At 34.9% G+C, this 18,699-nt stretch overlaps 1 protein-coding gene across 1 annotated transcript; it reads right to left on the reverse strand.

The window, feature by feature from the left end:
* Positions 1-4,258: 4,258 nt before the first annotated feature.
* Positions 4,259-14,381, reverse strand: LOC139974222 (uncharacterized). The gene is made up of 8 exons (XM_071981227.1): positions 14,238-14,381; positions 10,925-10,970; positions 9,541-9,710; positions 8,706-8,970; positions 7,897-8,111; positions 7,334-7,636; positions 6,319-6,586; positions 4,259-4,991 (listed from the first exon to the last, which is right to left on the reverse strand). Exons 1-8 carry the CDS (start codon positions 14,325-14,327, stop codon positions 4,744-4,746), a joined length of 1,605 nt encoding a protein of 534 aa, XP_071837328.1. The 5' UTR covers positions 14,328-14,381; the 3' UTR covers positions 4,259-4,743.
* Between the last annotated feature and the right edge of the window lie 4,318 nt (positions 14,382-18,699).

The following is an 18,699-nucleotide window of genomic DNA, read 5'->3' on the forward strand; positions in this document are numbered from 1 at the left end:
TAACCTATTAACTCAGTTTTAAATCTTTTCCAGCAAATATTGTGCAAAATCCATAAATTCGTGCTCCTTAAAGACACTGTACATATATTTTCCACGTCGAGCTACAGTCTTTATACCCTGTTGCAAACCAGACACTTCTCAAGTCCTCTTTTCTCTAAGTGTCCATTCCCGTTACTTCCATTTCCAGTTTATTATCTTTATAAGAGCAGAGGTAAATATTTCAGCACCCATGACAGAGATACTGACGGATTTCACGCAAATTGCGTCGTTCAAGTCTCAATGTGTGTTTGCCAAATTTATATTTCGACTTTTCCAGCTTACTGCTTTAAAAGCGCAGTTAAATGACACCGTCCTTTGCAAGTTTTATATTAATATTCATTATTTTTATCGAGTTATCTGTCGTTAAACATTTTGAGCTGAATAAAATTCGCCAGATTTTCTAACGAGCCCGTAGATTCTACAAATTTGAATCAACATGTTCAAGCCCCGCCCGACAGACCATGCGTGAATTAAATCTCTCTCTGTTTTGTTTACGACCGTAAGGCTCAGGACTTACTTTCACTTTCGTGGCTATCCAGTGTTGAATAGTGTATTTATTACGGTCTTACCGATGTAGCTTGTAAAATTATTTCCTTCCATACAATGAATGAACAGGTGTTTTCAGACTTTCCCTCCGTGTAATTGGGTAAAAAAGAGGACGATACGAGTATATATTGGTTACATTTGTGTAATGAACATGCTAATATGGGCGGTCACAGAGATCTTACGGTAAATCAATCGCGCCATAAGGGCAACAGAAAATAATTTGTTTCTTTCGAATGCCACAGCTTTGCTCCATTAAGCCACCTAGTCAGAGTGCATTTAGAATAAGAAATATTGAGTATGCTGCGGAAGTTTGTTTTCCGAAATTCATCTGCAAACACGTATTGTATTGAGACTTTAAGCACCGAAGTGGCTGGTGGCACTTGATACACAATGTACAAATTGTTAAGGGGCACGATTTAACCATTTTCGGTACAGCAGTAGCTGTAAAGCTGTGTTCACGAATAATAACCTAAATGGATACTACAATGGAGACAAAATAGGAAAATAACTAAATACAAAAAAGAACCCAGTTCGCTGAATTATCCCGGTTCCGACTCCTGGCATTTCATATCAGCATGATGCAGCATGTTACTTTAAAGGTTTGCTACGCTAATTGCTGTTATGCACGTCTTACGTGGTTATGTATTATTATGCTAATTTGTAAACGTAGAGAACAATCAGTGCAGTTCCAAGATATGGTCGAGTAACCTTCCAGAATGTTATATAAATTAGTTTGCAAGGAGTGGCTCGCTCTCTTCTCCCAGTGACAGCAGCCTGTACGTCGTCTTGTCGAAACAGCCATGAAGTCTGCCTAGCACTAACAAAAACCCACCTTTAGGTTCCGGCCTTTCTTCACCAGGCCAACCAATCTGTGTGTAACTCTGTCTAGATTCTCTTTTGTATACCACCATGTTCCTGTTTTCTTCTGTACTGTTATTTACCTGACATGGTCCTGTTCTCTTCCGGAACTGTTATTTACATAAAGCACCTCTCTGAAGCTTCCAGACCCCCCCCCTACCCATGTTACTTGATCGAACACCGACTTCCCTGGGATGTGACACCCGACGAAGAGCCCAGCGGTAGCCGAGGTACCTTCACGCGTTAAGCTAACTTTAAGTATACCGGTACTAAATGGAGACTACAATGGAGGCAAAATAGGAAAATAGCTAAATACAAAAAAAAGGGAACCGGATTGCTGAATTATCCCGGTGCCGACTCCTGGCATTTCATATCAGTAAACCTGTTACTTGGAATATATTGACAGAATATAATTAATCCACGTGATTGAATAAACAAAGATATTCTTCGTTTTAGATATTTCCTACACCCATAGATATATTCCCGTCAGTTGGTACATCGGATCTATGAAAATCCAAATACACACGTCGGTAGTCGAATGTGTGCAGGTTTTAATCGATTGTCCTCTTTTAGATATGCAAAATTATTACTACATAAACATGTCGATGTAATTTCAATACTTTTGTCCGCAATTAACGAATAAAGTGTGACACAAAATAATGTAAATTGTGATATAAAGAACTTACTATGTGTATGATTGGCATTATGTTAACAAAAGCATTTTCAACTAGTTGCCTGCATCAAATGTCTATTGCTTATCATTTTGTTTTCAAAGATAGCAGAAAATTAATGCGGCATGCTACTTTCACAAAGTTTGAAATTACTTTGCGTCTTTCAAGGTCAATTTATGAGGCTACCTTCATTAATGTCTGACTTCAGGATAAAATCTTCCTGGTTTATTCGAGAGAAAGAATAGTAATCAATGGTTGTAGTATCCATCCCAAGTGTAAAAACAAATCAAAGCACCACAGTACAGTTCCAAAACTTTAGATTATTTCTCATGCATTCATTGCACGCTATTATTACCTGAATGTTTTTCATCGCATGCCTCAGAGTATGAGTTCAATTTGATATGTGTTTGTTTATGCAGAACAAGGCACTACGGCTATTCAATTCATATTCAATTCATAAGGACAGATACGCCCGGACAATTAACCCCGAGGACAACCCCCCCCCCCCGGACAACTACCCACCCGGACAATTACCTCCTCGGACGAATACCCTCTAGACAATTACCCCCCGGATAAATAACTCCGTCCGAATATCCCCTGGACATATGCCGTTAACTATAGGGGACAGATGCAGCGACGGATACGCAGGTCTTTTTATGAGTTTAGTTTCCCGCGGGCCTCAACATATACCCTGGTCCCTCGGGCACTGCGAAAGGATTTTTACAATTGGGTGAGGGTGCCGGTTAAATTGGCACCACTAGGGTCGTCGTGTGCCTTGGCACCTTTAACTTCCTCCCCACTTTTTAAGAAGATTCGAGCTTTCAAACATAAATACCCCAAACTCCTGGATAGTGTTTGGCAATGGACTGAAGCCAGGGGCGAGATAGGTGGGGACGACGGTTGAAGAAGCACGAGGGGGGGGGGGGGGTGGGTCAATCATGGTAGTAAGTATTAATTTACTATTAGTTATAGTGACACTATTCTGTATTACTAATCTCCGAACAATTCCGGCTTATTGCGACTTACCAATTTTTAAGATTTCTGATGAGTAATTTTACTTGATGATTGGTTATGTTATGTTATGTTAGTTTTTGACACTATTAAATTTGGTTATATCAGAATAATAATCTGGTATATCTTTCATGGTCCTAATGGGCTTTCGTACTACGGGGTTCACCAGCTAAGGATCCGCTTGGTTTACGGGCTCGGGGGGGGGGGGCGTGTTAGGTGGGGGATTGGGTGGGGGTGGGGACGGGGACTTGAGCGTAATCTGGTTTAGTTCGGGTAGTAACCTGGGTGAGGTGTATGTGCCGGTGTAATTCCCGAAGGTAATTGCCGGGGGTTGGGGGTAATTGTCCTCGGGGGTAATTGTCAGGGGTGTACTTGTCCGGGGGTAATTGTCTGGGGATACTTATCCTCGGGGTATTTGTCCTCTCGGGTGTATGTCCGGGGGGTAGTTATCCCGGGGGTAGTTGTCCTCGGAGGTGTTCGTCCTCGGGTTTTTTTGTCCGGGGGTGATTGTCAGGGGGTACTTGTCCCGGGGGTATGAGTCCGGGAGTATATGTCTGGGGGGTATTTGTCCAGGGTAGTTGTCCGGCAACCCTGATTTGAAGTGTTTAAACTGACTAAATTCCAGTCGGAAATCTACTGCATTATAAGAACAGGTGTCTCATGGTTATGTTTGTGTGCACAGTGTGCTACAAGACATATCTCAATAAAAATTAAAGTTGTCTCGTTCTGTGTTCACTTGCAATTCCTCTTATGGTTTAAAAATACAGTAAATAAACAAATTCACATGTTAGCCTACCAATACAAAGGGGGCTTACCATATAGTCGGGAAAATAACCGTCAATAACAACGACATCATAGTGTCAACTTAAATGGCAATGATATGTTTTGGTAATATCTTTTCTATATCAGAGGCTCTATAAAACATTTGGATGAATTTATCACCATATTCACACAGTCAGGCACATACCTCATCAAAGTAGAAGGCATCCTTTGGGTAATTGTTTATTAAGTTAAGAGGTAGCACATTTATATGAGTCAATCAATTAATGTTGGTGTTAATCATTTGACAAAAAGTAGGATGAAGCTATAGAAAGAAGAAGAGAACAACTCATAATGTATTTCTGTATTTGTTCCTGCTAATTTATTTTAACAGATTCGTTATTATTCAGTATTGTCAAATCTTTACCCCACTATTTTAGCGTTATAAAATCGTTATCCACAGTGATTCACAATTGGCCAACACGCAAAATTTCCCAATGAAATCGAACATTTATCTAAATTCTAAAATATAGTCAGAGTACTACCACAATTCCCTTCTCGTTCTATTACTCTTTTGTAAATACAAAACCTCGCTTACTCTTCTTTTTTGTCCTGATAGTTTATTGTTATCTGGAATACTCTGGCCAGCGAGGTTCATCGAAAGTAATGCATCGAACGTATGGAATATTTGTGGATTTTGAATCTTTACAGTAGGGAAGACTTAAGTACTGAATTATTTGCATTAGGGAATTACTGTTGAATAAGTAATTTACAGTATAAGTGAGGACGGTTTTTGGACAAAAAACATCCACAAAATGTCTTTTGTACGTCTTGTTCGCTTGGTGTCTTCAACACTTCATCAGGTTCGAGGTCGTATTTTCATTTCTGTTGATCTTATGTTGTAATAACCACCGGGGAAATTATACCAATAAATGGTATAAGATCCAGTGTACGGTCGATTCAGGTCACAATAATAATAATAAGAGTACCACCATGCACTACTATAATACTCGGCAAGGTTATCAATAGAACCATAACTATAGTCGTCGTTGTCCTCATCGCGTGTAGAGAATTCTTCACCGTTGTGATAACGCATAGCGTCGTAACCTAGGTAAGAAGAGAACAAGAGTGTATCAAATCACGAACAGTAATAGAACGAAATGAGGTCGATACATACTACAAATCTGATAGTATTATAAAATATTGACTGGTCAGTTTATGGAGCTATTAATTATTAAAACCTGACAGTTTTGCTCTTCTTATTATCTTTCTCTATTTTGTTTTAACCACGAGCTGTACTCTGTATGAGTTATTGTGTGATATTGTGACAGGTCTAATCATGTCATCGCGCATACATCTCAGCATTTTGTATACGAAGTGGTCAATAGAGAAGATATGGTGTGTGTACATATTGCCTGTTATGTTGCTCCAATATTTGTTATAGCACTAATAATTTGTAGGAAAAAACCCACCTTTGTGTGATAATGTGATCGTTTGTTCGAGATATCTATCGGCATGAGCCACTGGAGGTATTTAACATGAGACAGTTAGTTTAATACGTGCTTGTATTTCGTTCATTATATGAAACTAAATGAAATATTTATAATATAGTTGTTTTGCATAACGTTGACGGTATGACATTAAGCCGGTTTTTATTTACTTCGTTTCGGGTTTACATTTTTAGTTATACCACTCTGGATATTTAAAAAATAAATAACCTCTCTCTCTTTCTTGATAAATCATGATGCTATATTTAATCATTGTGACTAAACTTGTTGGGGTGGATAATAGAGGACGCACTGCATAAATATTTTGATATAAATGGCTATATCCATTTGAAATTTGTGATTGTGGAGCTCCATGTATTTTACTTCACACTTAAAGCTGGTATTCCATGTCATATACACTGGGACGTTACGGCATGCCAAAAACATATTACATATGTCCAGCCTGGTCGATTAAATGTGGTGAGAAGCTACGACGAACAGTCACATTTCAAATAAATATCTACGAGGTTTATCTATCATTCGCCCGATCTTGGATACATCTAGTCATCTCGATGCAGTTAATTCATGTTTAATTGACATTGTTGCGTACTATGACATGTAAATATCATCGCCTAGTTTAATTTACAGCACATATAGCTGCTCTCGTACGTATGATATTATCTTCTACTTAATGTAAAGTTAACAGTGGATTCTCATTAGAGATTTTTCTTTGTCTATCAAGCACTTAGCTTGGGGTAACTTCCCAAAGATGATTTCAACGTAGTAAAAGTATATAGTCGAATATGCCAAAACGACATACCTTATATGGCTAATCACATTGTTGCTACTATGGATATGACACATTTTTCATATTTCAAGTCCGTTTGATCATAGGTCATTTAGCTATGATTTTAAAATGTAGTTGGGAAAGAAGAAGAAGAACTCACCTACTGTACTGGAAGAGTCATAACCACTGACGCTGAGTAAGTAATTAGTTCCCTCATTGCCTACGCTGAAGGAACTGTACTTAGCATAGTAATGTTCTCCAGATTTGGAAACAAAGTCTATTCTTAGTTCATATTGAGTTTGGCTCGTTAACGCTGCAAGTTTGTCATTTCCAAGCCAGAAACTTCCATTGAAGTCGCCGAAACCCTCTTTGTAATCGTCCCAGTATAGGTTAAAGTCGACACTACTATCAACACGGCGTTGAAAAACCTGAAAGTTCAGTAATTAGGAGAAAAGGGACTTAATCATTAATAAAGCTGGTTATCTATCTCGAATGAACGGTAACAACTTTGCTGCAAGAGTTATCATACATTTTCATAAACTTGGTATTAATTCAGATGCAAAAGTCAAAATATTTCATTGCTTCTCCAACGGTAGAAGTGGAGCTTGTACTTTCATGCATATGATGAAATGAATTTAGGATAAAATTTCGATTTGAAAATCTCTTCCTGCAATGCAGTTTCTTTTCAAATAAACCCGAACAAGACATGTCAAAAGCGACGTGTCTAGGCAACAACAATTGTACATTATAAGTAGAACTCCATTAATCAATCGCTATGTTGATCGTCTATATAGGACGAAACATACATGACTCTCCAATTTGATCGAATATAACCTAGACTTACTTTAAATCATACTTATGCTGAGATAAAAGAAATATTCTTACCAGAAAAGTTTTCCACGATACAGGAAACAAAAATCAATCAACTTTATAGACCCTCAACTCCACTATCCCAGTTCCCTTACAATAAGACAGGAACCGCTTTAGACTAAGTTTCAAAGTTCACAAACTTTTTTGTGAGATTTAATATCTTACAGCGTCCAGATGGACCACTGCATTTCCTTTTATAATCAGTTGTGAACCTGATAAGAAGTACAACAATGACTTCGAAATTTAAATGAATGGAATATTTAACCTGAAATAACAAACACATGAATGGACAATCAGTTACATACCAACCAGCCTCCTCCATCTGTGACATCGCACGTGACCTGAAATGGCACATCTTGCCCAGCTGGTTGTATACTTTGGATGCTATTCGATATTTCTCCTCTAAATCCACCACAGTCTGGGGAAGTGGCTTGAGTACACCGGACTCCGTCGCCCGTGTACCCTGTGTTACAGTAACACTTTAATATACCTCGTCGTTCCTCACAGTTAGCATTGGGACTGCACCGGTATGTATCATCACAGCTTAACAGACCGCTGTTGCAAGAACATCGTTTGGTACAAGAAGGGTTCACATATACTTCACCTTCCTAACGAGATAAAACGGTGATCGTTTGAAGTAATTACATGATACGAAAATCCTTCAATGGGAATACTCAATGTTTCATGTCAAGGCATAATGAGCAGAGCAATAGGTGACATTCCTTCATAAAATTAGTGGAGCTGCAGGGTAAATGTTTTACGTTTTTAAAATTTATCATTTCACGCACTATAATAACTATTTTGTTCCGGCATTTCTCCTCATTGTAAATTAGTTTGATACGTAAACATTTAGGAAATGGTATCTTACCGCTAGAACTACTCCTTGGCCTTTCTCCGTTTCCTCTATGAAGCAACCACAGTCCTCTCTAGGTATACAGTCTTCCTCGTCCATCAAGAACCCATCGGGACAAACGCAAGTGGGTGTACTAGAGCATGATTCGGTACATGTAGGATCGGCACATGAACCTTCGCATTTACACCTGTTGAGAACCTTGTTGGTAGGACACCACTCGATGCATGGGTCTGGAATAGGAATAACGATTAAGTTACGACATCAAAAAGGAAAGCTTTATGCAAAGTGTCTTATGATCTATTATCTCAATAACACATCATGTTCATAAATTATCATTTGATATTGAATAAAAATGCAAAACATGCTTCACAGTTAAAACGACATATCTAAATAAACCAATGGAATAAATAGCAAACCGCTCTCTGCCCTTACTAGATGAACAAAATACATCGATTTATGAAGAAACTAAGTCTGAGCTAAGTGCTTGATAGCAGTGGCCAACAACGTGCTCATGAAAGTAAATTTACATGCTGCAAAATGAATATTAAATATTACTACGAGCTCATTCATCTAAAGATACCTTGGTTAATGGCATGAATGTCAGGTTGGTTCAGGTGGGAAGTATATCGTTAGTAAGCGAAACATTCCCGCTCTGTATCACACCGCAGGTCAAACATATTAATATCATCGAATTATTTAAACATGTGTGAACAGCAAAAATCGCAATATTTTAATTTCAATGTTTAACGATTATCAAACATATTAAATGTCACTTCGGGCGAGAAACGTGTCCAGTTAAGAAGTGTATCAGTTTAATAACCCACCTGTTGCTCCGGTATACTCTCCAGTGCTAACCAGTTTGTAATGACTGAAGTTGTCACTGATGCGGAAAGTTTCATACGTCACGAAGAATGAACAACCGGATTCTGTAGTTATATCCATGCGGAGCTGATATTTCCTCTGATTGGTGATGTAGGATATCTTCTCATTGCCGAGCCAAAATTCATGAGAAAGGAAACCAAAACCGTTTTCATATTCGTCCCAAGTACGATTGAAGTTGATTGAACTATCCTTTCGTCTCTGTATGACCTGTAGAAATAATTTGAGACATAAAAATATTAAACTGATTGAATTGCAAGACCGTTAGTTATTACCTGTAAGACAAGTGTGAAACAAAAGAAAGGCAAAACTATACTGAAACATGGAACAAACAACCTGCAGAAAGAGAAGAATGAGATAATATAAACAAATTAAAATCACTTACAAACCACACCAAATGTATATTGATGCGAATACTATATATATATTACCAATATATGAGTTGTGTCATCTTCGGCAATTTAGTATTCGTATTGAAGTCAGGAATATGTGGAAAGTATTAAAACGTATTGGAAAACCATGTAGGAATATAAGTATGGTGCAGACTGCTTTTGCGAAAGAGCATGACAGATGATTCGACCAACCTTTTTTTGTAAGACATAAATATTGTGTAAAGCTTGCCGAGCCCAATGTAACATCAAACTATATATTATTACATCATACTAATATGAAAAGTTCTGTAGTATGAGAAATGTATTATTTCAACAAGAATAATTTCAATTGTGGTGACAAATCTTGCAATGTAATTACAACATTCACAGTATAAAATACAACACCTACCGTCCATCCACCATCACCTAGACTGTTGTTACAAGATACTTCAAAAGGTTCAGGATAGCCGTCTGGTTTGATGACGTAAACACCATCGTTTCTAGACGATGGACATTGGCTTAGCACTTCATGGCAGTCTCGTGGATATTCAGCACGTTGGTAGAGGAAAAACGATGACGCTAAAAGGAAAAGGTAACACAACATAAGCATAACTTACATTAAGCTAAGTGGTTTCATAACTCCGGAGACACTTGTGTAACAACAGAGATCATATGGCCTACCTTTAGTGTTTACTTTGTCAATGTTCACAACTACTTGCGTCATTTCCTGATCACGTTATAAAAGTTTGGCATGGGCAATTACGTAGATGTGATTTTAAAATCTAGTTACTATTACTTACTGGTCTGTACTATTTCAAACATTTTCCATTTTTTTTTAAGTCACTCGTTTTATCTTATATCCCTGAAAAATTTGGTAAGTTAAGCATTTGAATAATATGTAGCAAATTAAAAACCTCATTTTAAAGACGATCAATATTTTTTTAACAAATTTCGTTTCCTATACATCATAATTTTCATACACAAAAAGTACTAAAGTAAACAAATTATCTTTAAAAAAATTAAAAGTCTTTGAAGTTACATAGTGCTTATTATACTCACAAATGTTATGTTAACAACATATGATATCTTTGAAGATACTTCCCAAACGATTTGTATATCTTATACGTTCATAATTGTTTGGAAATTCTGCAAATGTTATGATATAGTTGTATCTTAAAGACAGACAATATTACTATCACTCGTCTTTGGAAATTAGCTTGTGGTTGGGGCAATGGGGAAGGAGAATGGAGAGGGGAGAGGATATACGGGTAAGAAAATGCTACAACGTTGTTAACGTTTTAAAGTTTTTAATATAATAGAAATTAACATGATAGAAATGCTACAATGTTGCTACAACGTTGCTACAAAGCTGTTAACGTTTTATAGTTTTTAATATGATAGAAATTAACTTGAAGCATTCTTTAGAGTTAACATTCTTTAGAAATTAACATTCTTTAGAAATTAACAGTCTTTAGAAATAAACATTCTTTGAAATTAAAATTCTTAGAAGCTGCATAGTGCTTATTATACTCACAATAGTTATGCTAACAACGTATGATATCTTTGACGATACTTCCCAAACGATTTTTATATCATATACGTACATAATTGTTTGGAAATTCTCCAAATGTTATGATATAGTTGTATCTTAAAGACAAACAATATTATTTCCACTCGTCTTTGGAGATTAGCTTGTGGTTGGGGCAAAGGGGAAGGAGAAGGGAGAAGGGAGAGGAGATAAGGGTAAAAATGCTACAACGTTTTGAAGTTTTTAATGAGATAGAAACACTCACTTAACGTTTGGTCTCCGAGGTCACTAATACTCCTTTTACGTTCCGGCTAAAATAAGGTCAAAATATTGAATTAAAATGATCGTCCAATAAAAACAGTGTACAATTATATAGTAAAATTTTCAACGTTACATATTTCTTACATTCTCCTATGTAAAGGTAAGTCCTACTTTTTATTTTATTTTCTCATGCATTGATAACTATATTTTACATAGCTGCTTGTTATTTAAGGACAAGTTGGAGAAAAGTTATTGACTCAGTCGTGTATCTGTGTTAGTAGATAGCTGCCGTTTATTGAAGACAAAAAGAAAACAATATAGATACAACAAAAGTTTGGTTGAGTTATGGAGGAGTATGACAAGAAGTATGATAAGCAGTTTTAATTTTTACGTGAATTTAGGTGAATATTGAAGATTAAAAGTAATCCGATAAAGATGGCATTTCTCTCAGTACAAAACACAAAGGAGGAACGTTTAGGTTTACGTTTAGCATTGTCTTGAAACATATTTTGATTTGTTTTGTTTTAATATCCCATACATTCAGGTAGTTTCTATGCCCATCAATTTCTTCTAGATAATGAACATTTACTATATGCTCATTAGGTATCACCTTTTTGATATGTCTTCTGTAGTTTAAAACAATTATTATTAATTTTAAAGGAGACTTATTGGTTAATAACGATTCTGTTCTAATGTATGATAACGTTCGATAGAAGTTTTGTAGAAAACATAAATATATGAAAGAACCATGTGAATCTTCAAATGATCTTGATTATTAATGGAACAATTTTTCTTTCATTAACAGCTGTTTGGGATAAACCTGACGTTGATTAAAATTTGTAGCGACAACGAACTGACAACGACATCAGCGATTATATCAAAGGACAATTCTTATAACAGCAACGTTTGGATGAGTTAAGTTAGTATATATTTTGATTTTCTTTATTGCCATTGTCCATTTACATTAATTTAGTACATAAACTAAATAAATGATACTAGTTAAGTAGTTAATTAAGTCGACATCGTATTTAATGTAAAATATTTAGAACAATTATCTTTTATCAACTATGCATCTTTAGAGCTTACGAAACATTCTATGAAAAGGTAGATTAAACATTTTTGGCAGACCAAAATAACGCTTTTTGATATTACAGAGAACAAAATGAACACAATACGCTAATCGTTTGACGTTTATTGCAGCGGTATGTTATTAAAATAATGATAAAATAAAATTATATCATTATTTCGTAATTTAACTAAATATTTTGTAGAATTTTAACTTAAACATGGTCCTTTAAATTTGAAAAAAAAAACGTTGTCTGTGCATAGACGACAAATGGAATTGATAGGCATTTATCAATTATCATGTAACTAAAGTAACTGTTCATGACCTTTAGGTTGAATTAATGATTGAAATAATGTATTGTCATATAACTTAGAGTTGACTTGAGAAAATGACTTGGTTAGAACACTGATTAAGTTCAAAAGTAGCAACCTGCGTAATGACTTTTTCAATAAAATTGTTCACATTATAATTAGGAAAAGTCTTTAACTACTTCGATACGTTATCATGATATTCCAACAAGTATTCTAAGTTCAAGAGTTGACACCGTGAGCATTGACTTTTTTCAAGAAACTACAACGGTACGTTATCATGATTTTCCAATAAAGTAAATCAAAAAGAATTTGGGTGACAGAATCAACCATTAAAATGGTTCTTCCATATCCACTGGGTGTTTGTAAGATAAATTTAAAGTTTTCAAGAAGGTAGATTTTTGTCAAAGCTGAATATTCTCAGATACCTATTCAAAATTGCACCGACTGAATCTTCGATATCTCCAAACGACGGAAAGAAAATTCACTGTTGCTTCTTTTTTTTTTTTTAAACTCGTTAGTATATGTTAGCAAACTAGATCTGCGTAGTCAAGATTTCTCTTTTGTTGAATATTTTGTAACATTTTCATAATGCGAAATAGCGGTATTTAAATATATTAACATTAACATATTAAAACAACGTGTTGGAAGTAGTGTCAAAAGTTGTTTCCTATAGTTAGCAGTGTTCTATGGAAAAGTCTAGACTGTTCAAAGGAAATTCAGTTTATGGTTCGGATCGGGATTTTCAAGATTAAAGCATTTATTGACTAAAGCACTTAATCTAAACTGATGAAGAACCTGTTGTCATTTGCTTGATTTTGATTTGAAGAAGATATTAATCTAAGTGTAAAAATTACAACGTAGGCATTTGGTAAGATAACAATGTTTTTTGTGTAAAAAATGTCGTCGAATAGTATTTATTAATTAACTCTCCAATTGCCATCAAATATAGACATTTAAACTTTCTGATGTAAACTTCAGAAAGGTAAAATAACTATTAGGCTATATGAATGTTACATTTTTATTTTATGTGGATAAGGGAAATTTAATTATTAAATGATAGATAGATCAACGTTATATTTAAACTGAAGAAGCCGTAAAGTAGAAAGTCTCGTATTACCCGTGTAAATGTTAAATAATCAGTAAAGAATTAGAAAAAAAATATAGGGGTAGTGAAAGGGGTATATTATCGGTTGGAGCATACTAGACAAACTTTAGTAAGTTAAAGTAGACACTGCTTTAACGTTATAAACCTCTCAATTCATTTTGCTGTGGTAGATTAGCCTATATTAGAGCAACGATTTTCTGTTTATGGTGTTTATAGGTATATTATTTTAATATTGAATTTCTCTTTCTATTTCCTTCGTGTCTGTCAAAAAATTACGTTTCTATAACAACGAAAAAGCGCAATAATTCAAAGTACATTAAGTATAAATCGCGGCTAAAGAAGATACTCCGCATTTCCTTATTTTCAACGACAATGTATTTTACAGTTCACAGTGTGTCTATATTTCGTAGATTAAATTAATATGAATTGATTATATGTACTTTAATTGAAAGAATTCGTCTAATGGTTTCTTGAACAGAGTCATTATTATAGAAATTAAGATTAAGATTATGTAAAATATACCCTTTGGTAAATGTGTTCTATACTACTATTTGATTAACTAATATGAAGCTTAAAACGCGAAACAATAAATTAACAACCAGTACGTGTGACTAAATCGAATTCGACTTCATTATTACTGTTAGTAAGCATTTTGAAGTAATATTTTTATCTCTTAGATAGATCAAGTGAAAGTAAATGAAGTAAATTACCAAAGGAGAGTGTAACAAGGTTTAACATTGCAGATCGAAAACAATCAATTGAGTTCTGCTTAAACATCGAAATGGTAACTTTACAGATGTTACACCTGAAATATAAAAGTAAAAGAAAAACTTACCCCTTCTTGAGAAGACACGCTGCTGGAAATAAAAATGATGAGAAACAGAGAGGTTAAACCTCCACAATGTCTTCTAAACAAGTACAACATTGTACAAAGTTACCTCTTGCAGTATAAAGTTGGAATGAATGTGAAATCCATACTGCTGCAATTACGCCAGATACGATTGGCCCGGGATAATACAGTGGTGTTAGGCAACCATTGTCATACTCCTTCGTCTAGACATATTATTATTATTATTATTATTATATTAGTATTTCTGTCAGGGGCAGTCGGTGTGGCTCACGTATTTTATGGTCATATTTCATGGCACCATTACAGTACGGTACAGGTTAATACCTTAGAAGGTATTGAAATGATGCAATACCATACGTCATATTTAATTTTAATTTCTTGGCATCGTTAAACTACACAAATAAAGCAATTATAAAAAAAAATTAAAAAAAAAACTCAGAAGTGGCATGACAATTAAGCAATCTAATTTTTGGTGCATCAACTAATATTTATGATATTATAGACGAAGAACTGATGACCTAAAATGTAGTAGGACGTATGTGGGATTTGAGGTCTGAAAGTGAGGGACAAAACTGTTGGAGGGGTATAACGGGAGGCGGTGTGAGACCTTTTCGAATTTGATAAATCACTGTTATAGGTTATATCCCAGTACTAGTTGTGTATTTGAAAACGCAATCATGCTATCTGCATAAAAGTGTTGCCAGATTTAGGTAGCAACATAAAAAGTAGCAAATGGTCAATATTACCTGTGGAGCTGACTAATCAACAAGTGACCAAGACTAAGGGAGACAGATGTATAAGTCATCGATAGCAGCAGTTCTGGAGGGAGGCTCACTTGTGTGGAATGATGCATAGAACCATATGCCACAGTGACCAGGGGGGGGGGTAAGAAGCTTCGAAATAGTGGGGGGCACAACATCAAAGGGGCACTTTCTCATTCCACAACCACCACTCGTTATGCTTTAAACCAATACACACCGGCCATATTACTTAAATATATATGATGTGTTAGTATACTATCAATACTATTATGGTGCACGTGAATAATTCAAATAAAATATTAAAATTAACAAAGGCTTAATATATCCAAAAGACAGTGCTTCATCAAAGGGGAACATTTATTTGCCAGTAGGGCACATTTTACATTTTGAGAAAATATGGGCGTGCCCCCAGTGCCCCCCGGCACATACCCCCTACCACAGTCACATTGGTACTAGTAGTAGTATACTAGTACCAGTGCGTTTCGGATCGAAATGATAATCGTCACAACGGATCAATCTTTATTATAGCCTGTGTCGTGACATATAAAGCAGTATAAACGTATCGCAGAGTTGTCAGTGTTGCTGTGGCATACCAATCGAATCTGATAAAAACAAAGCACAAGGTATGGGGAAATTGGGGGAGGATGGGCAATTTCCACCTTGCCGCCTGTAATCCCGCCACTGCAATATGATGAGGTAATCAAGTAACGAAAGGAAATTATCATCTTTTTCTTGAATTCAATCAATCTTTTTCGTTGATTCGACATCCATACTTGTTTATTATTGTAAATATGTCATATTTCAACTAAAATAAATCATTTTAGTGATCCTAATTCCCCCATCGAAAACTCAATATTTTATTTTAGTTTAAACAGGCACACCTGTTATTGTACAGTCTTGTTAGTACTACGGTAATTATTTGTAGTTGCCAATACTATAAAACTTAGCAATTTTACCACACATAACTTATTAAAGCCTTAATTTTTGCACTGCATGGCTTTTTCACTGTGGGTTTCCTGTTTTTTCTCTTTTGATGTGTTTTATTGCCAACTCGGTCACGCCGCTAAGAAGAGTCTGAGGGAAATTCAATAGTTTTCTTTAAGTGTTATGTGTTACACGCACAGGATAAAGCGTATTTCCTCGTTCCTTAGATTACCTAGGTAAGTGTTTTATAAGGTGCCAGGTAAAGAAAAAACACCGACATAGTTAACCATGTGCAGAAACGCATATATATATATATATATATATATATATATATATATATATATATATATATATATATATATATATATATATATATATATATATATATATATATATATATATAAATATAAATATACATATATAAATATAAATATAAATATATATATAAATATAAATATATATTTATATATATATATATATATATTAATATATAAATATAAATATATTAATATAAATATATATATAAATATATATATATATATATATATATATACATATATTGTGTATTCCATATACGTTTGAAATTTTCCATAACAGTTGCATATAAACACAAATAAGTTCATCGGCAAAGATAACAGAGGGGTTGCACCCCCCACTCCCTCTCTGTACAAACGACGAAGAAAGTTATCAACAATGAGGGGACAACAAGGTAGCACCACGTTTTGAGTATTCTTAATTGAAACTTTGGAGCGCTTTCATATACTTAAACGCTGGAAATTGGTCATTGAATCCATAGATACAAAGAAAACTGATGTTATTGACGATTAAATATAGTCATAGATTGGTATTTTCTAAATTAATAAGGGAAAACTGTGGTATATTTTTTTAAAGGTTTCCAAGAATAACAGACTCGGTATATAGAGAGGAACAACGTAATCGGAAGCTATCCACCCATATACTCCTGTTAACATGATAATTTATCTTTATCGCAATCTTCCATCAATCCAATGTATTTTAAGGATACTTTTGATTATTTTTCATTGAGGTACTTAAACTTTGACATTGTACCGTTAGATTTAACCAAACTTGGTTGCGTACAAAACCATGTTGGGATAACTTGAGCGATGATTTTGGCTTGGGAATTAAAACTGCATAATCTCAAAACTATCCTATTTTGATTTTCTCCTATCCAGGTTTTTCAACGTCACAGTGGCACTACCAGTTTTCATCAAAATTGGGATGCGTACAAAAAAAGGATTTGATGATCTGAACGATGATTTTTGGCTTGGAAATGAGAAACTCTATATTCTTACAAACCAAACAGGTTACACGTTGCGCTTCGACGTTATCACGTCAGGTGGAGATCAGAAATATGCTTCATATACCGAGTTTCAGATTGAGTCTGAGAGTAATAAATACAGACTGAATAAACTAGGCAGCCATGGTGGAACAACAGGTTTGTATACGTTTTAATTTGAAGTTATAATTTTAGGGGGAAAAAAAGCCGAATTACATGATATTTACTTCTCTCAAGAATTAAATAATTGAACATTGAGAATACCCCAGACTTGCAGTGGTATCGTCCATGGCTTTGTGTCCCGTCTCAGTTCCAGATATAGTTGAAAATACGTTTATGTATGCCACTAGTCAGATCGGTGGGTGATACTTTAGGATGACATATTTTCAAAATTAATATGCTTGATTAATTATATGAACTGTCACTTACTATTCACTTGACGGTTTTGTTTACCTTACAATTCAGATATTGTGCTCCGGGAAGCGGATTTATTTTATAGCACATTACAATAAAGGTGCGATGCCTTTTATTAAGTGTTCACGTGTTTTTATCTTAAAGGTTCGCGTATATATGACAACTGGGACAAAGCTTTCAGCACCTATGATCGAGACAACGTCGACTGTATGTGATGCTTTTAACTGCGCGAACCGTCACATAAGTGGTTGGTGGCACTCGGATCATTGGTGCGCAACTTGTGATAATAATAATGGTTATTGTGACCAATTTCATGTCAGCGGAAGCTGTCACTCCGTTTGTACCAGTGACAACCTTAATGGAGACTACAACGGTGTCGGTGGAGAAAATGTATTTTCCAACCACAATGCTTACTGTAGCTTAAATTTCACTGAGATGAAAATTCGGCCATCCTAGTGAACATAATGAATTTCATATTTAGACAGTTTTACAATCTAATTTACTGCTTTTATCAAACTACCAAAAGAAAAATGTTGTAATTGTATGTGTTGTTGTGCTGCTTGTTGTTCTGCTTCCGAAAGCCAAAACAGTTAAATAACACCAAAAGAAAAAAAACGCAAAAATATGTTGGAATGATTAATGTGCGTGTATTGACACAGCGTCTGAACGACAGTATGTTAGCTTGAGGTGGAATCATATGTATTTATATATATATATATATATATATATATATATATATATATATATATATATATATATATATATATATATATATATATATATATATATGAAATGTAGCTTGGTATGAATATTGAAATATTGAATTAAAACCGTTGCTGCCAATGTTTTATCATACATATTTCCCGTTGTTGTATTTAAAGATATTTATCATTCATGACTTATTCAAATACTGTGACATTCACGCTAACTTCGAACATGCGAGATATGAACCGTTTAGTATCGCATAAAAAGATTTCTTCCTGCACGTTAAATTAATGTGTTGTGTCTTATTTGGGTAAATTTTATGCTGTTTGTTCTCAGTACATATTTT

The sequence above is a fragment of the Apostichopus japonicus genome, chromosome 9 (assembly GCF_037975245.1).
Source record: "Apostichopus japonicus isolate 1M-3 chromosome 9, ASM3797524v1, whole genome shotgun sequence".
In the NCBI taxonomy this organism is placed as follows: Eukaryota; Metazoa; Echinodermata; class Holothuroidea; order Aspidochirotida; family Stichopodidae; genus Apostichopus; species Apostichopus japonicus.